This window comes from Chlorocebus sabaeus, chromosome 8 (genome assembly GCF_047675955.1).
Source record: "Chlorocebus sabaeus isolate Y175 chromosome 8, mChlSab1.0.hap1, whole genome shotgun sequence".
Lineage (NCBI taxonomy): Eukaryota > Metazoa > Chordata > Mammalia > Primates > Cercopithecidae > Chlorocebus > Chlorocebus sabaeus.
The window spans coordinates 16556735-16578550 of record NC_132911.1 but is presented as its reverse complement, the minus strand read 5'-3'; the positions used below and the strand labels follow the sequence as shown (position 1 = coordinate 16578550).

The 21816-nt window shown below is 32.9% G+C and overlaps 1 protein-coding gene across 1 annotated transcript in view; it reads right to left on the bottom strand.

The window, feature by feature from the left end:
- The window catches only part of MICU3 (mitochondrial calcium uptake family member 3), a 93345-nt gene that overhangs the window by 14154 nt on the left and 57375 nt on the right, over nt 1-21816 (bottom strand). The window contains 5 exon segments of the mRNA XM_007961723.3: nt 2484-2655; nt 3279-3379; nt 9556-9651; nt 17434-17472; nt 20984-21055. Coding sequence (XP_007959914.2) covers nt 2484-2655; nt 3279-3379; nt 9556-9651; nt 17434-17472; nt 20984-21055 — 480 coding nt within the window.

Sequence of the window (21816 nt, the reverse complement as noted above, 5' to 3'; positions counted from 1 at the left end):
GTACTATTGGCTCTACTTTTTAAATGATCCAATCAATATCTGACCCCTTTTCCCTACTCTTACCCTGGTCCAAGCCATGCTTTTCTATTGCCTGGGCACCTATAACAGTATCTTAACTTGTCTCTTCCTTTCAAACCCAGGCCACCTAAAATCTATTCTGCTATGTAGCAGCCAAGACATCTTTTGAAACATGAATCAGATATCTGGCGCATGAATTAGACCACATCTAAGTGTCACAGTTGATTGTCAATACTTGTTGAATATTTGCTGAATGAGTATCATGCCTATGCTCTAAAGCAAGGTTCACAAACTTCTTCTGTAAAGGGCCAGAGTCAATATTTTCATTTTCACTGGCTACATGGTCTCTGTTGCCTCAACTTTACCATTATGGTGCAAAATCAGCTGCAGACAGTATATTAAATGAACGAGCATGGCTGTGTTCCAATACAATTTTACTTACAAAATTAGGAAGTGGGGTAGTTTGCTGACTTCCTGCTTTAAAGTTTAAACATTATAATGGCTTCCCATCACTTTTATAATCACTATTTGAATAAAGACTAAACTTCTTACCTTAGCCTACAGAATCTTAAAAGATTTGACCCATATCCACCTTTCCTTACTCATCTCCAATTTTCCTGTCCACTTACTTTAACTTTTGGCATTTTCTCAAATAAACTGAGCTTTTCTGTCCTCAGGTCCTTGGCATTTGCTGTTACCTCTACCTGGAAGACTTTACCCAGAACTCTGCATAGCTCATTCTTCATAGTCTCTCCCCAGAAGCTACCTTTTCACTCTTCAGCAAAGCCCTTCCTGACAGTCTACTTTCTTTTCCAGTCCCCATGACTCTTGCTCACTTTCATAACATTTATCAGAACTGAAAGTATATCTTTTTTTACTTGTTTATTTTGTCTCTCCACTAAGATATATTTCCATGAGAGAAGGACTTTGCTTATGTTGCCACTTTAGCCCCAGTGGTTGGAATAAAGCTAAGCAAATAGTAGATGCTCAATAAATATCTGCTAGGTAAACAAATGAAAATGAAAGTAATTTAGAAATGTAAAGTGCTATTCAAATATTAGTAGCTGTTACTCTTCTGGAGAGAAGGAGATGAGAGATGGAAAGAAGGGGAAGAGTTAAGTAGGTGGAAGGAAGGGAAAGACATAAGTGGAGTGTGGTAAGAATATCATTGGCTTAGAAAGCCTTGGATTTGAATCCTTGGACAAGGGTCTAAGTATCTGAAAGCCTCAGCTTCCATTGTTGTAAAAGAAAGATGCCAAAGAATGCTGTCAAGCCTAGAAGGCTGCTCTGAGCATTGATGAGATAATGTAGAAAAAAAAATCAAAATCAATGAGAATCAATTAATTTTGGTTCACGTGCAAAATTTTCCATTTCTACAAGTAATCATTTGTGGTGCTTAAGATACATCTAGAAATTAGAATTGTTCAGAAACTGAATTTAACTTTAAAAAACTTAACCTTTTACAGATTTTAATGTTTCCATTTAATAAAAGCAAAAAAAAAAAAGCAGATTCAAGGCCCTAAGTAATACCCCAGTAGCTGGAAAAATTGCACTACTAGGGTAGTACAATTTTCAATATTTATTTTTAGGGAAGTACCTATGAATTGGAAAAATTCCATTTAACATGGAAAACAGATAAAAAGTACTCTAATTCAGAGATATCATAAACTAATTGCCAAATGTATCAAGTCTTTTTTTTTTTTCCATTCCTTAGAGGAAATGGAGAACTGTTAACATTGTCACAGTGTATCCATTCTAAACAAAGTAAAACTATTTGCAAGTTTTTCTTGGATGATTAACCTGATCCTTGTCTAAACACAAATAGAAGGCAATATATCTAAAACATCCCACGCTTGAAGAGGTACTTGTAACACTAGTTCTATTTGGTTGCAGTGATGCATTCAAATACCACTAGATAATGCAACTGTTCAGAAGCGCTGACAACACATTTGTTACTAAACAAATAGACAATCAGTTGTCCCAGGTTCTTAACCATTCCTGCCATCCAAACTCTTTGAAAAACTTCACTTTAGCTGATGATAAGATCACTCACTCATCAATGGTGGTCTTCAAATGACCTTTTATTAAAGGTGTTATGGAAAGGAATAGAGTGTGACAGAAACGATGTCAACATAAACTTTTTTATGAGGTGATGTTTAGGTAGCAGTCAAAGCATATAGCTAAGTGGAATTCTCCTGAAAAATGATATTGTTAATTTGAATAAAACAATTGGTAGTAGCCTAAAGGAGTTTTGAAATACCTAAGAAAAATGTGGATATGTACCCAGAATTTACAATTATTTTATTTTTGAAAGTGTAGCCACAGCACTTAGGACACAGAATGAAATATATCCAAGATATCTTTTAATCCACAGAGAAGCAAAAGAACTAACAAAAGGGCAATGTGTTTTATAGGCACATATTACAAAACAATAACATAACCAACTAAATATGAGGATGAGATACCTTTTCTTCAGGTATACTGTAACGCACATTTTCTAAAAATACTGACGTATTTTCCACATTTGTATATCGTAAAAGAATATGAGCAAAATCTTCTTCACTGATGGTATTCATTCCATTAGAGTAGGAAAGGAATTCTATTTCTAGAACTTCTGTTTGGAGATTATCCATGAATCTATGACAAAAAATGTAACAAAGAATAAAAAGATAAATAAAGAGTTATGATAACAGGAGATGATGAAATACTCACTGTCCCAGAAAAGGTTACATGGAAATAATTGTATGATGACACGAAGATTAACAAAGTTCCTCCCTGTAAATGAGAATGAAAAGAGCACAGGATCTGTGAGGCTTTACCACTTAATGGTGGTAGCACCTGGGGCAAATAACCTAGCCTTTCAGGGGTGTAGTTTCCTCATCTATAACCTGGGGATAACAAAAGTACCTTGCAGAGTAGTAATGATACTTAAACTACTTGTTACTATCACTGCAGCTTATTGAGACAAGGAATTGGCAACATACTTTCTTCTGACTATACAGAAGATAACAATTCAGATATCTGGAATTTTAAAAAATCGTTCAGTAACTTCCTGTTATAATTATCAATATAACCACTGAAGTTGTACTATATATACCTGAGAAGTTGTACTGATAAATGTGGGTATTTATTATACAGAGGATCTTATTTAAGATTAAAGTAACAAAGGAGGTGAGTATTGCTGTACTAGACAATGTCTAAAGATCCTTCTGATTTCAGTAGGCTAATAATTTTTAATAAAAATATAAAAATAAGCTCACCTATAAAAATCTTCAAAGTTGAGCTCAGCTTTTCCTTTCTTTCCAAAAAAGTGTACAAGAAGTGTAGTATCTGTTACTAAACTTGTGATGTCATCAGCACGCTTAAAAATAAATCATAATTTGAAAGTTAGCTTCAATAAAAGAAACAGAATAGGGATACCCAATATCTCTCAAATAATTTTGTTATCGACATACAAACATCAAGAATGTAAATATATTAATATTAGAATGAAAAACACAGGCACATTAATACATGCAATTATAGTTAAAATAAAGCTCACATTTTAGTAATCGAACTTTGAATGAAACTGATCTTTGTACTCAAAAAATTTTGAAGATATAAGAAATGTTCAACCTCAAATTATGCATATAGCAGTCTATCTTTTAAATTATCTAAAATAATTGAAATCCTTTAATAATCATCTAAATATTCTATTTTTATTCAAGTAATTTAGTTTGGATTTTCCTACTCAATCTGAAAAATTATTTTTTTTAAATGATGTTCCAAAGAGATATTGAATAAATGGGGCTGACACAAGAATGGTCCCAAGCTTCACAAAACAGCTTCCTTTAACCATTATATTCTGTAATTACGATACTTTAATGGATACTGTATTTGGAAACAGAAAAACTAAGTAATAATATGATCTTAAAAATTTATATGATCTACAATTTTTTCAAAGTCTTACATAACTTGTCAAATGGATAAAAAATTAATTCCAGAGACTTTTCCTTTTCCACTCAACTTAATAAACTAAGTTCCAAGTATTTTCTTAAAACTGCTTGGTTATAGTCCTTATAAAGTATAATGGCCTATGAAAATCATCCACCTTCCTTTAACGTAGCTTTATAGATCTTCCTTTTCTCTCCTTCCCTTCCTTCCTTCCTTCTCCAGTTGGCCATTAACTCATTTCATACACTTAGGTACAAAAAGCATAAAATTCAAAGGATTGTAACTTTCCTATACATCATCCTAGGAAATGTGAAAAAAAGAGTTTAAATAATCCTATTTTTTATTCAAGAAAAATAGCTAGAGATAGGCACATAGTTTTATTACTTTTTGTCCAGAGCCCTGATAGTACTCCATAGAAAACATAAGACAGAAAACAAATACTTCTCTACAAAGGATCAGTCTTCTGTGGTTGCTGACCAAAAGTCTCATTCATCCATACACTAAATTTTCATATTCCTTTGATTCCTCACAGCCCCTCTTCCTAATCTTTCATAAAGATGGCAATTTTATCCTTCATAACATTTGTTAAATCTTTATTTCCTTTCTCCATGGACCAAATCTGCTTCTCTTTTAATGATTAACATGGAGTAACAGAGACCACATCTGATTTCCCCTGCACATGTCCCCTTTTAATGCATTAAAATCTGTTTCTAAAGTGACTAATTATTCACATTTGTCTTAAAAACTCCAGCATGTAGGGTATCTATACTTCAAATTATCTAAAACTGTTGACATTCTTTAGTAATCGTTTAAATATTTTACTTACATTTAAGTAATTTAGTTTAGATTTTCCTAATCATTCCAGCATATAACCTCCTTATCATTGGTTTGGTAGATCTCTACTACTACTTCTCAGTTTACTCTGCTGAGAAATCCCAAGTATCCTCCATAGCTCGGATACCTGAGAAGTTGTCTACAATAAAACCAACTTCTTTGAGGATTTGATAGTGGTTTGATCTGTTTGCCAGGAGAAAAAAAATACAGCCAGGTAGCCAAGTGTCACATACTATGTTTTAAATGCATCTTCTTGAACAAGCTTCTTATTAAAGTTGAGGAATATTAGTGGTGCCAGTCTTTTGGGGATCCATAAGTGAGAGGAGACTAGTATAACTGGAGTAGCTCTAAAAGGCATTACTTTCCCCAGAACTTTAAGTTGAAGAGGCAGCCTGCTCTAATAGAACAAGATTTAAAATCAGAAGACCTGGGTCACTGACTTTTTTTTACCTTCAGCTTTCTTATCTATAAAATGGGAACAATCCTAACCATAAGAACAATTTTGCGGATAAAGTTAAAATATAAGCAAACAAATGTTCTTATTAGTAGTCATAAGACGCAAATAACTTTTGGGATAAAAGAAATCTGATATTAATTATAGGCACTCTTTTTGTGATTTAATAGAGTCTAGCTTAATAAGTTTATCACCTTATTTATTATCAGTTTAAATTAGTAGGAGGAGGAACTCTTTCAGAGGTTATTCCACCCCTGAGTGGAGCATAAGAGTAGAGGCTCTTGCCTCTGTCCGGAAGCTAGAAGAATGGGGTGAGAGGAAAGGAGACAGAGTAGATTAGAAGGGGGAAATGGTGGTTTTGAAAAAGTTGCTTACTTCACAAATAGCCAGTATTGTGGTGAGCAAATAAGATGGTTTAAGAGTCAGATTGCTGGCTTTGAATCCAGACACTTCTCATTATTTAAGTGACCTTACAGAAGTTAATCTGTTGAGGATATCACTATCTTAAGGAATAATAATAGTATCTATCCCAAAGGCTTGCGGTAAGGATGAGATAACACATTTGAATCATTTAGCACTGTGACTAGTGTACTGTAAATGCTTACTAAGTGTTAGCTGTTATTATGTATTTTTATCAAATATATTTCAGGACACTGAAAAGGGACTAGACAAGACAGAAAAGATAAGAATGTTGAGGCCGGGCACGGTGGCTCACGCCTGTAATCCCAGCACTTTGGGAGGCCAAGGCAGGTGGATCACGAGGTCCAGAGATCGAAACCATCCTGGCTAACATGGTGAAACCCTGTCTCTACTAAAAATACAAAAAATCAGCCGGGCGCCTGTAGTCCCAGCTACTCGGGAGGCTGAGGCAGGAGAATGGCATGAACCCTGGAGGCAGAGCTTGCAGTGAGCCTGAGCTTGCAGTGAGCCAAGATAGCGCCACTGCACCCCAGCCTGGGCAACACAGCCAGACTCTGTCTCAAAAAAAAAAAAAAAAAGGAAAGAAAAGAAAAGAAGAATGTTGAATCGTAATAAAAAAATATTTTTACATCGTACACTCTTCTTTTTAGCTGTTGAAATTACATATTATATACATCTGGAAAAAAAGCCTTAAAATGAGTGGTTATAGGAACAAAAAAAAAGTTAGTGAATTCAGATAACATAATTAAGGAATGTTTTCTTACAGTGTGAGATGTCCTTTTCAAGACACAGTATACTAAAATAAGATGGCTTTGTCTTATACAGGTTTTAAATAATGACCTCATTCAGCCAGTTTTTGTCATGCCCACTGAGCAGAGATCTTCACTTAACAGTCTTTCAGCATCAAAATCTTATGAGATGTATGTTGCACTTATCCAGATAATCCAGATCCAGTGAGGCATAAGTAACAGTGACAACAGAGAGATGAAAATGAAAATGGGGAAAACTTTTCCGCCACTCAGAGAAACAGAGTACTGCTCAGTCACTGAAAACTATACCAATGTCCTTGGTATCCTAACAGTGTTATGTAACTTACATCACCCAAGGATTGAGACAAAAACAGAGACTTTAATCCTGTGATTCTTGTGCTTATTGTTAAAATAAACCGAATTCGGGTGTTTTCATAACAAAGGGAGACAAAGCCACAAAAGAACCCCATGGACCATTTATACAAAGAACATTATCTTACTTTGCTTCGATTAAAAACTATTTAAAATGATTTCATCAAAAATAAAATAAACAAAACTTGCATGAAATATAAATATATCAAACTATTAAAGGGCTTAAAAATATTCTTTTAACATATTTTTATTGATTATAATGTGATAACAACCCTATGAAATATCCAAGGACTGGAGGAAATCTTCAAACTTTTCATTTTGTTAATAAAGTTTTTGAATAACCTATTGAAATTTACCAAGAATATGTAATTGAACGCAAATTGAAAGCAAAATTTTACATTTCATCTGTAGAACTCAAAATAGTATTTACAATTTTGACACTGACAGACTGTATTCAACAGTTGCATACTCATCATACTGCACTAAGAATTTATTATATATGATCTTGGTTAGAAAGTGGTCTTAGCTATGATACTCAAATTTTCATTACATGATTTCACAGTAATTGGAGACACAGAGTTTTACTGTAATTTAAAAAATCTATGGTTAGAAACAGCTCCAGACTAGAATATGAGGGGCTAATATCCAATTTCCCTATACTATTTAGAGATTTTATCTCAGTAATTACATATTAAATATATAACAAATAAATACAAATAACAAATAGATTTCCAAGCCTTCTTTCTGAACCAATTTGAATCCTGAAATACTAATACTGTAAACAGTTCTGTATTCCACTGGTATTCACAGTAACCTATAAGGATTTATATAATTAGTTGTAACTGAACTGTAGTTAATTCTCAATTATTATTCTAATGTGGGAGAGTAGTAACAGATACTCCCCAAGTAATTATTTTACTTTGGAACACGATATTTAAGTTTTGTTTTCTTTTCCTCTTTTTCCTTTCTTTCTTCTCTCTATCAGATTTACTTTCAGGGAATTTGATTCAATTCATTCATTAATTTAGCAGCTTAGAATCAGTATGTGGATTAATTACAGTCAATAGTGTGCTGGCAAACTGAACTGTCCAGAATAAAAAAAAAACACACACAAACAAAAAACCGCCGATTTGTAATGTTGGCCAGTTTCTGTGATATTCATATTCCTATTACAGCCACTTTCAAGTACCAAAGGGGGTGTCACACAGTGTTGAGCTGGGAAGAGGTGTGCAGAATTAATTAGCTGTGTAAAAGCCCACCAGCTCCAGCCTATCTACAATAGAACCATATACATTTTCCAAAGATCTTAAACAAATCATATAATTCTCTGAGTACACAGGACCTGACTGGTTTTCTGATATTAAACTTACCAGATTTAAGTTAAATTCAATATCTAATTAGCAGATTTTGTCTAACTGAGAATGCCTACCAGAGTTAAATGGGATTAAGATGGTTGGAGGCTGGAAGGTGGATACTCTAGTATGGGGAGAGACAACCGTGATATGACCGTTGATTTGAAGCATGGAAGCTAGGACACAGTTGACTTGTAGGGACTCTAAGAGGTAATGTTTCCAGTTGCTCTTATTTTTAAGCGCTGACTACTACAATGTACCTACATAAATGATTACAAAATAAAGTGCTTCTAAAATATCTGTAAATGGAACATCTGCCATGTCATACCTAAACATGGTTCACTTTTAAAAGGTAATTTTAAAAGGTAATTGTTGGTCATAATTACATCACATTTATATATCACAGACATATTAAACATAGGACAAAATACTTTATTTGCTTTGGGACTTTAAAATTGAGCAAGGGTGACAAAATTAGCATTTTGAAGTGTTTGCCCTAGTCTAGATATGTCAATAGAGTAACACTGTAATACATGGATAACAGAAGTCACAACTGATTCCAGTTTACTTCTCCAGATATTTTTAGGTATAACTTTTAAAAGTTAAAGTCTAGAAAAAGAAATGAGAAGCCCACTTTAAAGAGAAAGAGATAATGAAAAATAAATCTCAGTATTTACAAAAAGTCTTTTCTGGTAAGACTGCTAGCTGCCTCTAATAAAGTTCTTAGGAAAAATTCTTAATAAGAAACACAAAACAGTGTTTCTAAAATACGGCCCATGTTGAAAAACTAGAAATCCCTATTGACAGTGTCGTAAGAATGGGATAATGGAAGCAGTCTACTCCAATGCAGCAGTAAGATACAGATCTGTACGAAATTCAAAAACGGTAATAAAACTGAAATAAGGTCGGTCTGCTTTTTATTTTCACTATGCACTGGCAATCTTAATGTCAAGGTAAAATATTCCTCCCTTCCTTGACTGGCTGTTCCTACTACCATACCTTCTCAAACTCCCACACCCTGGGCCCTTGGTAAGCCACTCACTATCAATACTGGGAAATTTGTTTAAATCTAACATAATTCTGAAGAGTCAGGTATCTTTTATTGGGGGAAACATTTCAGCACTTCATGTAACATGGTAAATTGTAAGCTTAAAAGATTCAGTGAAACTTTAAAATACATATATTCTAATTTCTACATAGAGATCCTTACGTAAAAAAAAATGTCATTTCCTTTTAATTAAGTTGAACTGTCAAAGCTGACGTATTCAAATACACAGTTTATATACAGTAATTTTTGCTGTACTAAAAAAATGGAAAATGTAACATACATGTTGGGTTTCATCACTGTGACTCTAAAATGAAATGAGGACTAGATTAACAAGATGGCAAATAGTACAAGGACCTTGTTGAGGCTTAATTATACCTCTGCGAGGTCTGAAAACAGTGCTTGGCTTGTGTTACGTCTCAGTGTATCCCAATAGCTTCTGGAGACAAGTTCCTCAGCATCTGTTTTAAGAACCTGTAGAAGTTTTAAGAAGCACAACTGAAATCTAAAGAATAGTCACAAAGAATGATAATTTATACACTTTAAATCTAACCAACCTTGCAAAGGAAACACATTAGCTTACCTTTTTTTCTTGTTTGTTTTGTTTTCTGCTGTGCACAACAGTATTGTATTACACTGCTGGTAACTCACATACTTTCAAAGGTGTAATGGTATATAACCACTATTTATAAGTACAATGTAGCTTTGTCAAAAAGAATCAAATTCTCCAATCTCTCCTTCTGCCCTTCTACTGAAATGTGTATAACTTCTAAGAAAGGGTGAAAAAAATTCTATTCACACCTTGTGTGAACTAAATTTGTTTGGGAAAAATTTTGGTAATTTTGTAGCAATCTATTAAAAGATAAATTATTGTTGGCTATCATACATCTTGCTGGTATATCAAAGATTCAAAATAACCTTATCTATACTTTACAGAAACAAAGTTTAAATTCATCCCAAGCTTGTCAAAAAGAAACAGGCTTGTTTTAAGTCAAAGCACTCAAAACTACTTGAGATTTGGCAGGTGTTTCTATTGTGAATGGTTAAGGTATTTCTTATTCTTTTTTACAAGGACAGGATACTAAATTCTATCTGAGAACAGGGTAGTCTGAAGGAGATACCAGGAAGTGTAGATTAAGAAGTGTAGTCAAATCACTCTAGGAAGATGTCAAACTGCAAGCCTAACTTGGATCCCCATAAACAAAAATAATTAAACCCAGTTTCTGTCAGGATTTATCAGGGAAGATTTCACAGTTTCTCAGGTGATCTTTTGGTTAATGTGAGATGAAATGCTGCATGGTGTACTCAAGAGTGACTGGATGAAAATAGAACTTTTCTTTCTTTCATTTTGCCTTAATCTTTAAAAGTCCAGTGCTACTAAAAAATTATATGCATCTAGGAATTATTTCAAAGGTCCTTTAAGTTTTAATTCACTATTACTAACTAGAAACACTGCCCACTGCCTATATTTTAATAAAATCTTTATAAAATGTTAATAAAGTATTATTTAGCAGGAACCATTTACATAACACAGACATAAATATTACCGTAACTATAAATGTAGCAAATTGACAGAGAATCTGCATCACTCCCTTTATAATGATACAAGCTTTAATTAAGCAGTTATAAATTAAACAGGTAAAACTAGCTAAATATAGAACTAATACAGTTCATTTTCTTTTACATAGATATGGAATAACCTCAGTAAATACCAGCTAGATCAAATGCTTGATCTGAAAATATTATTTACACATTTTGAATGTGGATGCATTTTAAAACTTCAACTCAGAAGGTTAATATGTGATAAAGAAAGGGATTGTTAAACCCACCAAACTAGAAAATACGGCTTACTGTGCACTATTATTAGAAGAGTAGCAGGAACGATTCGCTTTGTGAAGCCGTGCCTCATCCTTACTTCCAAACACTGTCCACCATCTCACACACACACAAATATATTTATAACATATTAAAAGCTAAAATTAGTTTAACCAACCATATATTTTGTGGGCAAGAAAAAAAAGTAAATATATTAATTATCTCCAAATGTTGGGGTTAGGATATTTTTAATTTTCTTCTTGCTTTCCCATATTTGAAAATATTTTGAAAATGTGTATTTATCTATCAGGATAATATACAACTTTTCGAATTTAAAAAGTCTTATTTAGAACGTAACAGTTTTTTTTCTGGTTCATCATTTGGCCTCAGGGATTAAATTATGCTAGAATATACTACTGAATTGCTGTAACTGGATATATTTGTTTTTGTTTCATCTTACATCATCTTTTAAATAATTACAAAGTTTCGGAGGGCAGAAACAATATCCTTACAGCAACTATTGCTGCAGGAAAAAACAGCTAATAAATCAGTGATATGCCTGGCACACTCACTGATTCCTATGTATGTATCTGTTCTGGAGACAGTTTTAAATTTTTTAAACAACAATTTGAACGACGAAGTTCAGAGTAAATTCTCAGAATACACAAACTAGTAGGAATTTTTATCACCGGGAAAATATAATACAATAAGGATATTTTACATAAGCTTAAAGTAGCAATGAAAGTCATACTAGATTTTAATAGCAAGAAATGCAAAGCAAATATAAAACCAGAACATATCTATGCATACGGGCTAAGTAAGGAAACGCTGATAGAGAAAAATGCCCAGGTGTAACTGGGCACTGTGATGGCTGTGAAACAGACCACTATGATGCTTTGATATGTAAATAGGCCAATATGCAAAGACTTCCTGAAGTTTTCTCTGTTATCTTTGTTTGCTATCTGAGCTACTGGCCCCTTTACCAGATGTCATGTTAAGTGTGTAGACCTTCATTAAAAGAGGTAAAAGAATATACAGATAGGAAGCCCAGAACTTCACAAATGAAAGGCATAGGCAAAATGATGTCCTGGATGTAGTGTGTCCTGTAAGTCTGACACATTTTTTGCTTAAGTTCAGAGTCTGTTATTGATAGAACTTTCTTAAACTTTGTAGTTTTGGTCAAAAGTGCCCAATGCCTTTTTGGCTGAGCCAAAGCAGGATCCCTTTCAAGGCATTCCATGCCACATATGACTGAAAGGGAGGAAGGTAGCAAGAAAGGAAGAGAGAAAAAAGGAAAAGAGGAAGGAAAGAAGGAAATAAAGAGGAAAGGAGGGAAAAAGGAAGTTAGGAGGAAAGAAGACTGATTTAGAGATGGTTAATATATCACTGTGGTAAGCAGAATAATGGCTCCCTAAAGTTCCCATGTTCAGACAGCCAAATACCCTGTCTGAATAAAGGGTCTAAGAAGTTTCTATTCAGAGATTAAACAAACTAGGGGAAAATAAAGTAACAGTCCATAGGAACAGACAGTAAAGTACACTGTCTTTGCTATTAGTGATATTTAAACACAAACACACACACACAAATTAAAACTGTATCTTTATACTTCATGTCACCATGACAACCATGGCCCTAAAAACTGTAATCTGAGACTTGTTATTTAAAGTGACATGGGACTGCACCCTAGGTATATCATAGGAAAAAAAGAAAAAGAAAACTGAACACAATCTTCCCAGGAAGAACATATCCTTAATCTAGTCCTCAAAGAATCTGAACAGAGACAACAATTGTATGCTCACAACGCAAAACTGCTGAAGACAAAAGAACATAAGCCACCCTAAGTGAGAGCCAGCAGAAACAACAGAACCAGATGTGCAGACTTCCAACACTGAAATGGTTAGATATGAAATGCAAAATAACTTTGATAACTTTGAAAAATATGAAGCTAGATCTGAAAGGATTATTCAGGAAAAAACAGACTATCAAAAATTGTTGTACTCTTAGAAAAATAGCCAAGTAAAACTCTTAGAAATTTAACCACTGAAATTTAACATCAGATTACACATATCTCTAGTAGAATTAATGAACCGGAAGATAAATATGAAGAATGCAGCATGAAAAGATAAAAATATGGCAAACTGTTAAGGAGAAATTAAGAGGCATAGAAGAATGAATTTTTTTAAATATTTGGTGTGATGGAACAGAAAGTGTGCATACAGCACTACTGCTGCATACTCAAGTACCATGGTTGTCTTCAGAAAGAACACCTGTGTGATGATTTGTGTTGCAAGCTGAACTAGCCACTTTTTTCATGAGCCACCACTTTTACTTGAAAGAACAACTAATAGACAAACCATGGTTATTCAGATTTCAGTATGTGGCAGACATATTTTTGAAAATGAACCAAGCAAGAAGAACCTGTCACTTCAAAGTAAACAACTGACAGTATTTATTGCCAAAATAACATACTGCAACAGATTGAATGCAAAACAGCTATGAGAAACCAGCTGTCTTCTGGTAAGCCAGACATTAAAGAGATTGGCAAAAAATGTAAAACAATACCACTCTCCTCACTACATTTTTGAAGTTATTTTTCTAAATTAAAAAGTTTATGTTAACATATGAGTTTTTAAATTATTGTTTTAAAATAGACTAATATTTTAAAAATCTCAGTTTTAACTTCTAATATGGTAAATATACAATATATAACCTATGTAAACAAAATCTCTTTTGGATCCTCAACAACTTTCGACAATGTAATAGGATCACAGACTACAATGCTTGAAAGCCACTGTTTACAGTAAAAAAAGTGAATTAACTAGGACTACATACAACACAGATGAAACTGGCAATCATGATTTGTTGAGCCCAGGAAACAAGAGACAGAAACATTCATATAACATGATGCCAGTTACATAAACTACAAAAAGGGGTAAAACTAAACTATACTGTTTAGGATGCATAAGTAGGTGTTAAAACCATAGAACAAAGCAAGTAAGTGATTTACATAAAAGTCATGATTGTGTTTATCTTTTGAAAGACATTGAGAGATTATGAGTGGGGATACACATATGAAGGGGATTCGTGGTATATGGCAGTATTTTACTTCTTCATCTATATGGTGGTTATAATTCTATCATTATTTATTTTATTGTATATTTACGTTTTAATTATAGAAAATTTCTGAACTAAAATATATTTTAAAAATCAGGGAAAGTTTCATCATCACTACAGAAAAAACAGAAAGTGGTGTAAAACAGTAAAATAGAGGTAGGTAGTATATTTATTCTGATAACTAAAGGAGATTTTAGGGCAAAAAACATTTCTAGAGATCTAGGGATAGGATATAATAGAGGACTCAATTCACTAAGACGATATAAATAATCTATAATCTTATACAGGTAACAATTCAAAATATATAAAACAAAAATTAAGAAAATTGTAAGTAGAAGTTAACAAATCTATTGTAACGTATAATTTAACATACTAATTGACAAATCAAGCAGACAAAAACATTAGTAATGACATAGAAGATTTAAAACACATAACTAACATGCTTGGTAATATATATTTGTATATATTACAATCCTGTACCCCAAATTGGAGAATACACATTGTTTTCAAATACAGATCATTTAAGAATATTGATATTGTTTTAGTCCATAAAAAAGTCTCAAAATACATCAAAGAATCAGTATAAAAACTGGTATATTTTCTGTCGGCAATGAAACTAGGAGAATTAAGAATATTATTTTTTAAAAATCCTGTAATGCATGCCAAAGTCAAATGTACTTGACTTTTGGCATTATTTATCCTTTTGAATTTTTGTACTTCTTTTCATCACTGTGCAATGATGAAATTAAGAGTTGACCACATGAGAAATATGAAAAGAATCAGGGTTATTTGGAACACAAAAGGTTATAAGGTAACAGCTGTCTTCAAGAATACAAAAGTGTATGCTTAGTTTTATACTGTAGCAGGAAATACTGTGATGGAAAATAGGCATAATCTACTGTAAGAGTGATTAAATTTTAGAACAGTCCACTACAGGGACCACAGAATCTCTATCTCCATAGTAAAAAGCCAAGCGGGTCACTGCTTTCCCTGAGGAAACTTCTTCCTAAGGGTAGAAACTGGCTCTTATAAATCTCTTAGTTTAAATCCAGCTCTGTGATCTATACTCAAATTAGATACTTGAGTTAATTTACAACTCTGGAAACTAGCAGATAATTGCTAGTTAATTCATAACACCATACTAATCGATTTATATAATACTTGTATCAACGATATTTCATATACATTTTCAGGCTGCTGGAATTTTTTTTAATTGTAAATGAATTTCCCTTGTTTGCTTGTAGTTTATGAAAATAATAACTCCTTATTGAGCAAATATTTTTCTAGTATAGGAAATACAGTTTATCTAACCAAGTAAACTCATAAGGGAGTCGAAAAATCCTGTAACATTTAAGACTGTATGTAAAAATGACATTGTTACATCACTTTATCGTGTGCATTTTACATAAAAGCTGTCTTCTATAAAATGAAATAAAGAAAAAATATATTACCACAATAAAATGTAAAAATCATAATTTTTTTATTGAACAGGTATAATATAAATAAAATTTGTGATTTAAGTCTGCTTCTCAATATTATTCTCATTAATGACTGCAATTTGCATATGTAGTTTAAACTAGAGCAATATTAGCATCCATTTTCTTTTAGCAACATTATTCTAAGATGTATTTTTTTTTTAATGTATAATCACCCTATATGAAAATTTCTTATGAGATTAAGGGAAAAATAAAAATTGTCAAAGTTAGAAAAATGGTTCATACAATGATGACATATTACATTAGAAAAATAAATCACAGGTCAGGCATGGTAGCTCACGCCTGTAATCCCAGCATTTTGGGAGGCCAAAGTGGGTGGATCACAAGGTCAGGAGATTGAGACCATCCTGGCCAAAATGGTGAAACCCAGTCTCTACTAAAAATACAAAAATTAGCTGGGCGTGGTGGTGTGTGCCTGTAAATCTCAGCTTCTTGGGAGGCTGAGGCAGGAGAATCACTTGAAACTGGGAGTCGGAGGTTGCAGTGAGCTGAGATTATGCCACTGCACTCCAGCCGGGCGACAGAGCGAAACTCCGTCTAAAAAAAAAAAAATCATAAAGTCTTAGGTATTGTATGGCATATGGCATTATAATCTGTGAGATTTTCATCTTACACATTCTAGAAATTTTTGAAATCATTAAGAGTAATCCTTTAAAAATTTAAAGGAAATGACAGGCTTTACTTAAAGAAAAGAGTAGTGATTTCTGTAGAAAAAAATTTAAAGTAAATTACGAGTAATCAAAATTATTTATATGGATCCTATGGACTTGGCTTGTTTCTCAACCCATTGCAGGTCCATTTTGCATAACGAGGAAAAACATCTTGGGTTTAGTTTATGGTGATCAGCCTCCAGTAGCTGTTTAAATCTATAACAAGAATTAGTTTTTATAGTTGGGAATTTTGATTACCTATCCAATATAGGAGGCAACACACCTACTTTTAGAATTGTACACTACAACTAGAATACTTTTAGCTGGATAATATTAAATCAGTGACCCTGAATTCAAGGGCTCCTATGATGGAATCTGTATAAATTGAGGGATCCTTGTAGGAGGCTTAAGGATCCTTGGAGAAATCAAGTGAACTGTACATGTTTACATTCAAAAAGGGCCATGGCCTGTTCTTCTTTAGTAGCTGGGCTAACCAAAAGTGCTGACTTTCTCAGGAGAAAAGAAAGAAGAAAGCTCAGCATAAGAAGAAGAGTACAACTGGAAGTTCATCTACAGAAATTCACAATTTTTTCAAGACAAGTCTGAAAGTCATTATCCTCTTTAGAAATAATATGATAAACTGATATAAACATATCAAGTAGCAGCTTACATCAGATTTTTGTGCAGAGTAGAGGAAATGGCAGGAAACAAAGGCTTTGAAAAAAAATTGTGAGCAAAAGTGAAAATGAAAAAAAGTCTATCCATTAAGACACTTCTTTATTAGAACTGAACAAAGACTGTACATAAGATGGATAGATCTGGTTCATAAAATACCTGTGTTCTGCAGGAACATAGCCTGAGAATCTGCTCTCTCTACATAACTCTTCAAATACTGCTAAAAAATATAAAATTTCAATTATTATGTTTTTGTTGTTGTACACTTACCTTTTCCTTATTTCAATCTAAAGTTAAAGATACATAATTATTCTGCATATTTTAGTCTTTGCATAAATCTAGGAATGAAATGTAACATTAAGGCTTCACTGCACGTATTGTATTCAATAAATTCTAAAACATTCTATGAATAAACAGCAGATATAGCTTTATATAAAGAAATAACATTATCAAGTATAACAGGTGAGGGCTATATACATAAAGAACATTTAAAGTATTGTACATACACTATTAGTAGGAGAATGGTATCCATAAAGTTGAAGACGCTGACATACAGCACAAACGGCCAAATGAAGTGTCATATTTCAGAATGAACCCAAGTACAGCAAAAGAAAAAAGGAAAAAGACGACAAAATAATCAATTAGGAAGGGCAAATCATTATGCTACATTTTATATACACACGAACAATACAAGTGGGATAAATGTTAAAGATGAGTAGCAAAGTTTTAAAAATCTCAGATAATTAAACATTAAATGAATTTGTGCTCATTTCAACCATTTCATTATAACCTTCGAATAGAACTACTGCTTTGAGTAAAACACGTTGCCCTGAAGTATGCAGTTTGATGTGGACATGCTTCCGCAATGCTACATGGCATAGGGGGAAATCCAGATGCAGCAGTACGGCAGAGGAAATGGTAAGAGAGACCTGTGCTGGAATCCTGCTCTGCTATGATGAGTGCTGTGACATTAGGCACATGAATCTCTCTAAGACTGTTTTCTCATCTCCAAGCAGGTATAATACTTACCTGGTAGAACTGTCATGAGGACTAAATGGGAGTAACATTTACAATGAGCACAGCATGGAGCTTAGCACATAAGGGTCCCAAGAAATGTTATGTTCATTTCCCTTTTCCCTTCTGAATCACAGTTTTATTTTGGCATATGAAAATTTTTAACTTTAGTTTTGATTTAATTTTTATTTAGGTATGTTAAGATTCAGTTTAAAGCAGCTGCATGGTTCTACTAATTAAATAACTTTAAGTGTTACTACTAGCTAACCTTTGTGAGTGTTTATTACATTTCACATGGTTAAGTGGCTATGTGCTTTAACCTCCATACCAATCACATGTGGTCATCACTCCTAATGCCCCCACTGTACAAATGAAAAAAAGAGAGGAACAGAGAGGTTAAGGACATTGTCCAAGGTCACCCAGGTAATGAGTGGCAGGGCTAATATTCAAACCCCAAAAATCTGGTTCCTGAGCCTGTGCTATGCTGTCTCTCTTATGTAATTCATATATTTTCACAATAAGCTAAATTTTAACTACCTCAAAATTCAGCCAAAATATTCTAAGAATATGTGGAATCATATTGTCATTTCTATCACCTTGATAACATCACCTTACATTTTACATATTCTTTTCTAAGTAAAGTAGTGTAACTAAAAAAAATTTTATAACTAAAATCTTTGATAACTAAAGTAATATAAAATAAAACCTCTCTGGTTCAGATTTGCATTATTTAAAATGTGATTAACTAACAATGTTAACACTAATTATCATTATCGCTAAACACAGTAATGACTATTTGGAGAGCTGTATTGTAAAGTGCTGTTAGTTCCAAAGATTAAAGTTCCAAAGATTAAAGATTATTTCTGAATTGTTTTAAGGAAGAGTTCTGATAGCTAAATTACGAAAGTAAGATTTTAGAAGCACTATTTAAGTTATATAAAATGAATACTTCTGACGTACCTGTGGCTATCAAAGACTTTAGTAAGCATTCATTTATAAATAAACAAATTATATATTATATTACTTAAAAGTTATTTTAATCTTTTCTTTAAAAGAAATCTCCTTCCCCATATATCTGAAAGGGAATGGTTCATAAACCCATATAAACATAAAATAATACAATTTAGGGTATGCTGATATAATTTAGATTTTATAATTCAGATGGATTTTCCCTAATTAAGTTAATGAGGTTTTACTCTATCACTATCATAAAATATTTGCATTAAATCAATATTAAATTTCTTACACCTTGGCTGCAGTGATGCTCAGAGCCAAATTTTGTACTAACACTGTAGGCTTTCTCAGTGTGCATTGCCTGCTATAATTTTTCTCTTTTTTATCTCCCTTTATTACTTGATGGATTTATAAATAAATGTTAATGATTAGAATAATACTGTGTTTTTATTGGAGGATGCATAAGTCCTCTCTGGAAGTCGTATAAATAAACAAATAAATAAAACAATTATATTTATATCCATTGAAATACTATCTACTTTATCATTAAAGTATATCAACAGATTCATTAACATTATTCAACCGCCTTAAATAGTATTTTATTAACAACTTGCCTATTCAGTCAATTATAGTTAGAGGTAATATATCAAAACTAAAATAACTGTTTACTCATTTAGTATATTATTTACAAGAAATAAAATTTAAGAAAGCATTCAATTCTCTAGTGTTCTTTGCTAACACACTAAACAGTTGCAATTATGGGACTATTCATGTAGTATTTATTAATTACAATTTGAAAATCATGAGACCTGAATTAAGTAGAGAACTACTATTGCCCCTTTTAATACTTGACTAACATTACAATCAACTCTTTGATTTTTTTAAGACTGTCTTCCATAAGCTTTATCAATAGTATACTGAGGGATGTTCAATGACTACTGAGAATTATAGCATGGTCAAATATCCTACAAAGCAGTATGTGCTACACAATCCTGATAAATCTGCTTTTATTCAACTAAATATAAATGTATACTTCATAAATATATTGGGATTGAATATGGCACCCATCTGCTATAGATAATCTATGTTAAGCAAAACCTAATATTCTTTTTAAAATGAGAATAACAAAAATAAAGTTTTAGCTCTCTGAAGTTAATCATCTGAATTCCATGTAGGACAATTAAACTACTGCACAGGGACATCAATTTGCAAATGAAACAAATATCATTTACATGCCAACAAAATTCACTGTATTTCTGGTTATCTAAGTATCAAAGAAGTATGTCACAGTGGATAAAAGTGAAGTTTTGGAGCTGGCCAGACACAGGTTCAAATCTTTGGCTTTGCCATTTAATAACTATGTAACTTTGGACAAGATGCTTAACCTTCCCAATTATCAGTTTCCTCATCTATAATTAGGGATAATAAGAGAATTGTTGGATAGATTAAATGAGAAATGTATGGAAAGCACCTAGTATAGTGCCTGATGGTAAGGCCTTAGTACCTGTTTGTTATTTTTATTATGGGAACCTGGCCTATGGTCAGGCTGAAATACTTCAGACAAAAATAAAACTGGTTAGGAAGATGGAGGGTAATGTTGCTTAACTCTAACTTCAGAAAAAGATGAAAATACTATATATCCTAGAAGAAGAATCTCTAATATACACATCTAAGAATGCAAGAAAACATATTATTTCCTTGTATTTGTTTTGACAGTCACATTGTTATTTTACCACTAAATTCTCTCACATTATAATTAAATCTTTGCAATTCACCTTTAAATTTTTACATGCATAATGATCTGTATTAATCTATTGTATGATATACCCTTCAAATCTCACAGATAACGATATGGATGACAATGATTTAATGAATGATTATGGATACAGATGTTTAATATCAATATTTGAAGTAAATATTGATATAAATGCATATAAATACTGAAGCAATTTTTCTACATAAAAACTTTACAAAGTTTTCCAGAAGGGGACAGCTTCAAAGTTACAAACTTTAATTACTGTTTCTTAACATGAATAAAATAATTGTTGCCTAGAAAACCCACCTAAAGCCACTATAAAGTATTCTTACCAGCATTGCACGCTTTTCTTCATCTCCTTTAGTTTCTCTCTTTTCATTTTTTTTCCTGAATATCTCTTGAAGCTGACGAAGAAATCAATCAAGAATCAAATATCCAACAAGAGTTTCTGGGCACCTATCTCCTATTCTGGACTAGGTATATTCCAAAAACAAAGAAAACAGCTTCATCCACCAAGAACATTTAAACTGCTATAGATTTATTTTCTGATATCAGTTTTTTCCCCCAAGAAAATCTATCCTTTGGTATTGGTAACCCATAATTAAGTTAAGTGTACTTAATATTACAGTTTTACTTTGTCTCTAAAATGCAGACATCCACACAGGCAACGTCCAAAGGACTGAATTCCAAAAGCTAATCTTCTACTTTAAGTCAGGGGGATGGAACTCGGCAGCGTGGACATAGAATGTTCTGTAGAAAAACAGGCCCATTCTGAAAGTTCCTAAAATACAGTTGTGCACTATCATAAGAAAGCGACACTAACCTTGGCCATTTTCGGATGGCAGAAACACATCTATAGCTATTGTAATCAAACTGAAAACCGCCATCTCCCCATCACTCTGCAAAGCACTAGAATGAAGGCTCCAGCTCCAGCGGCTTGGCTCAGGGACTACACCTGGGCAAGGGCTGCGTGGGCGAGAATTTAAGCCTTCTGATAAATCCCAGTAATTAGTCTGCTTGTTTCTCTTTGAATGGCTACTAATTAGCTTCTGATGAGGATTTTTATATTTTCTCTTTCCTACTAAGAAAAAGAATGATGTCACAGACTTCCTCAGAGTTTCAGCTTCTGAAGTAAATATGAAGCTCTTTCAGAGGTTTTCTGAGG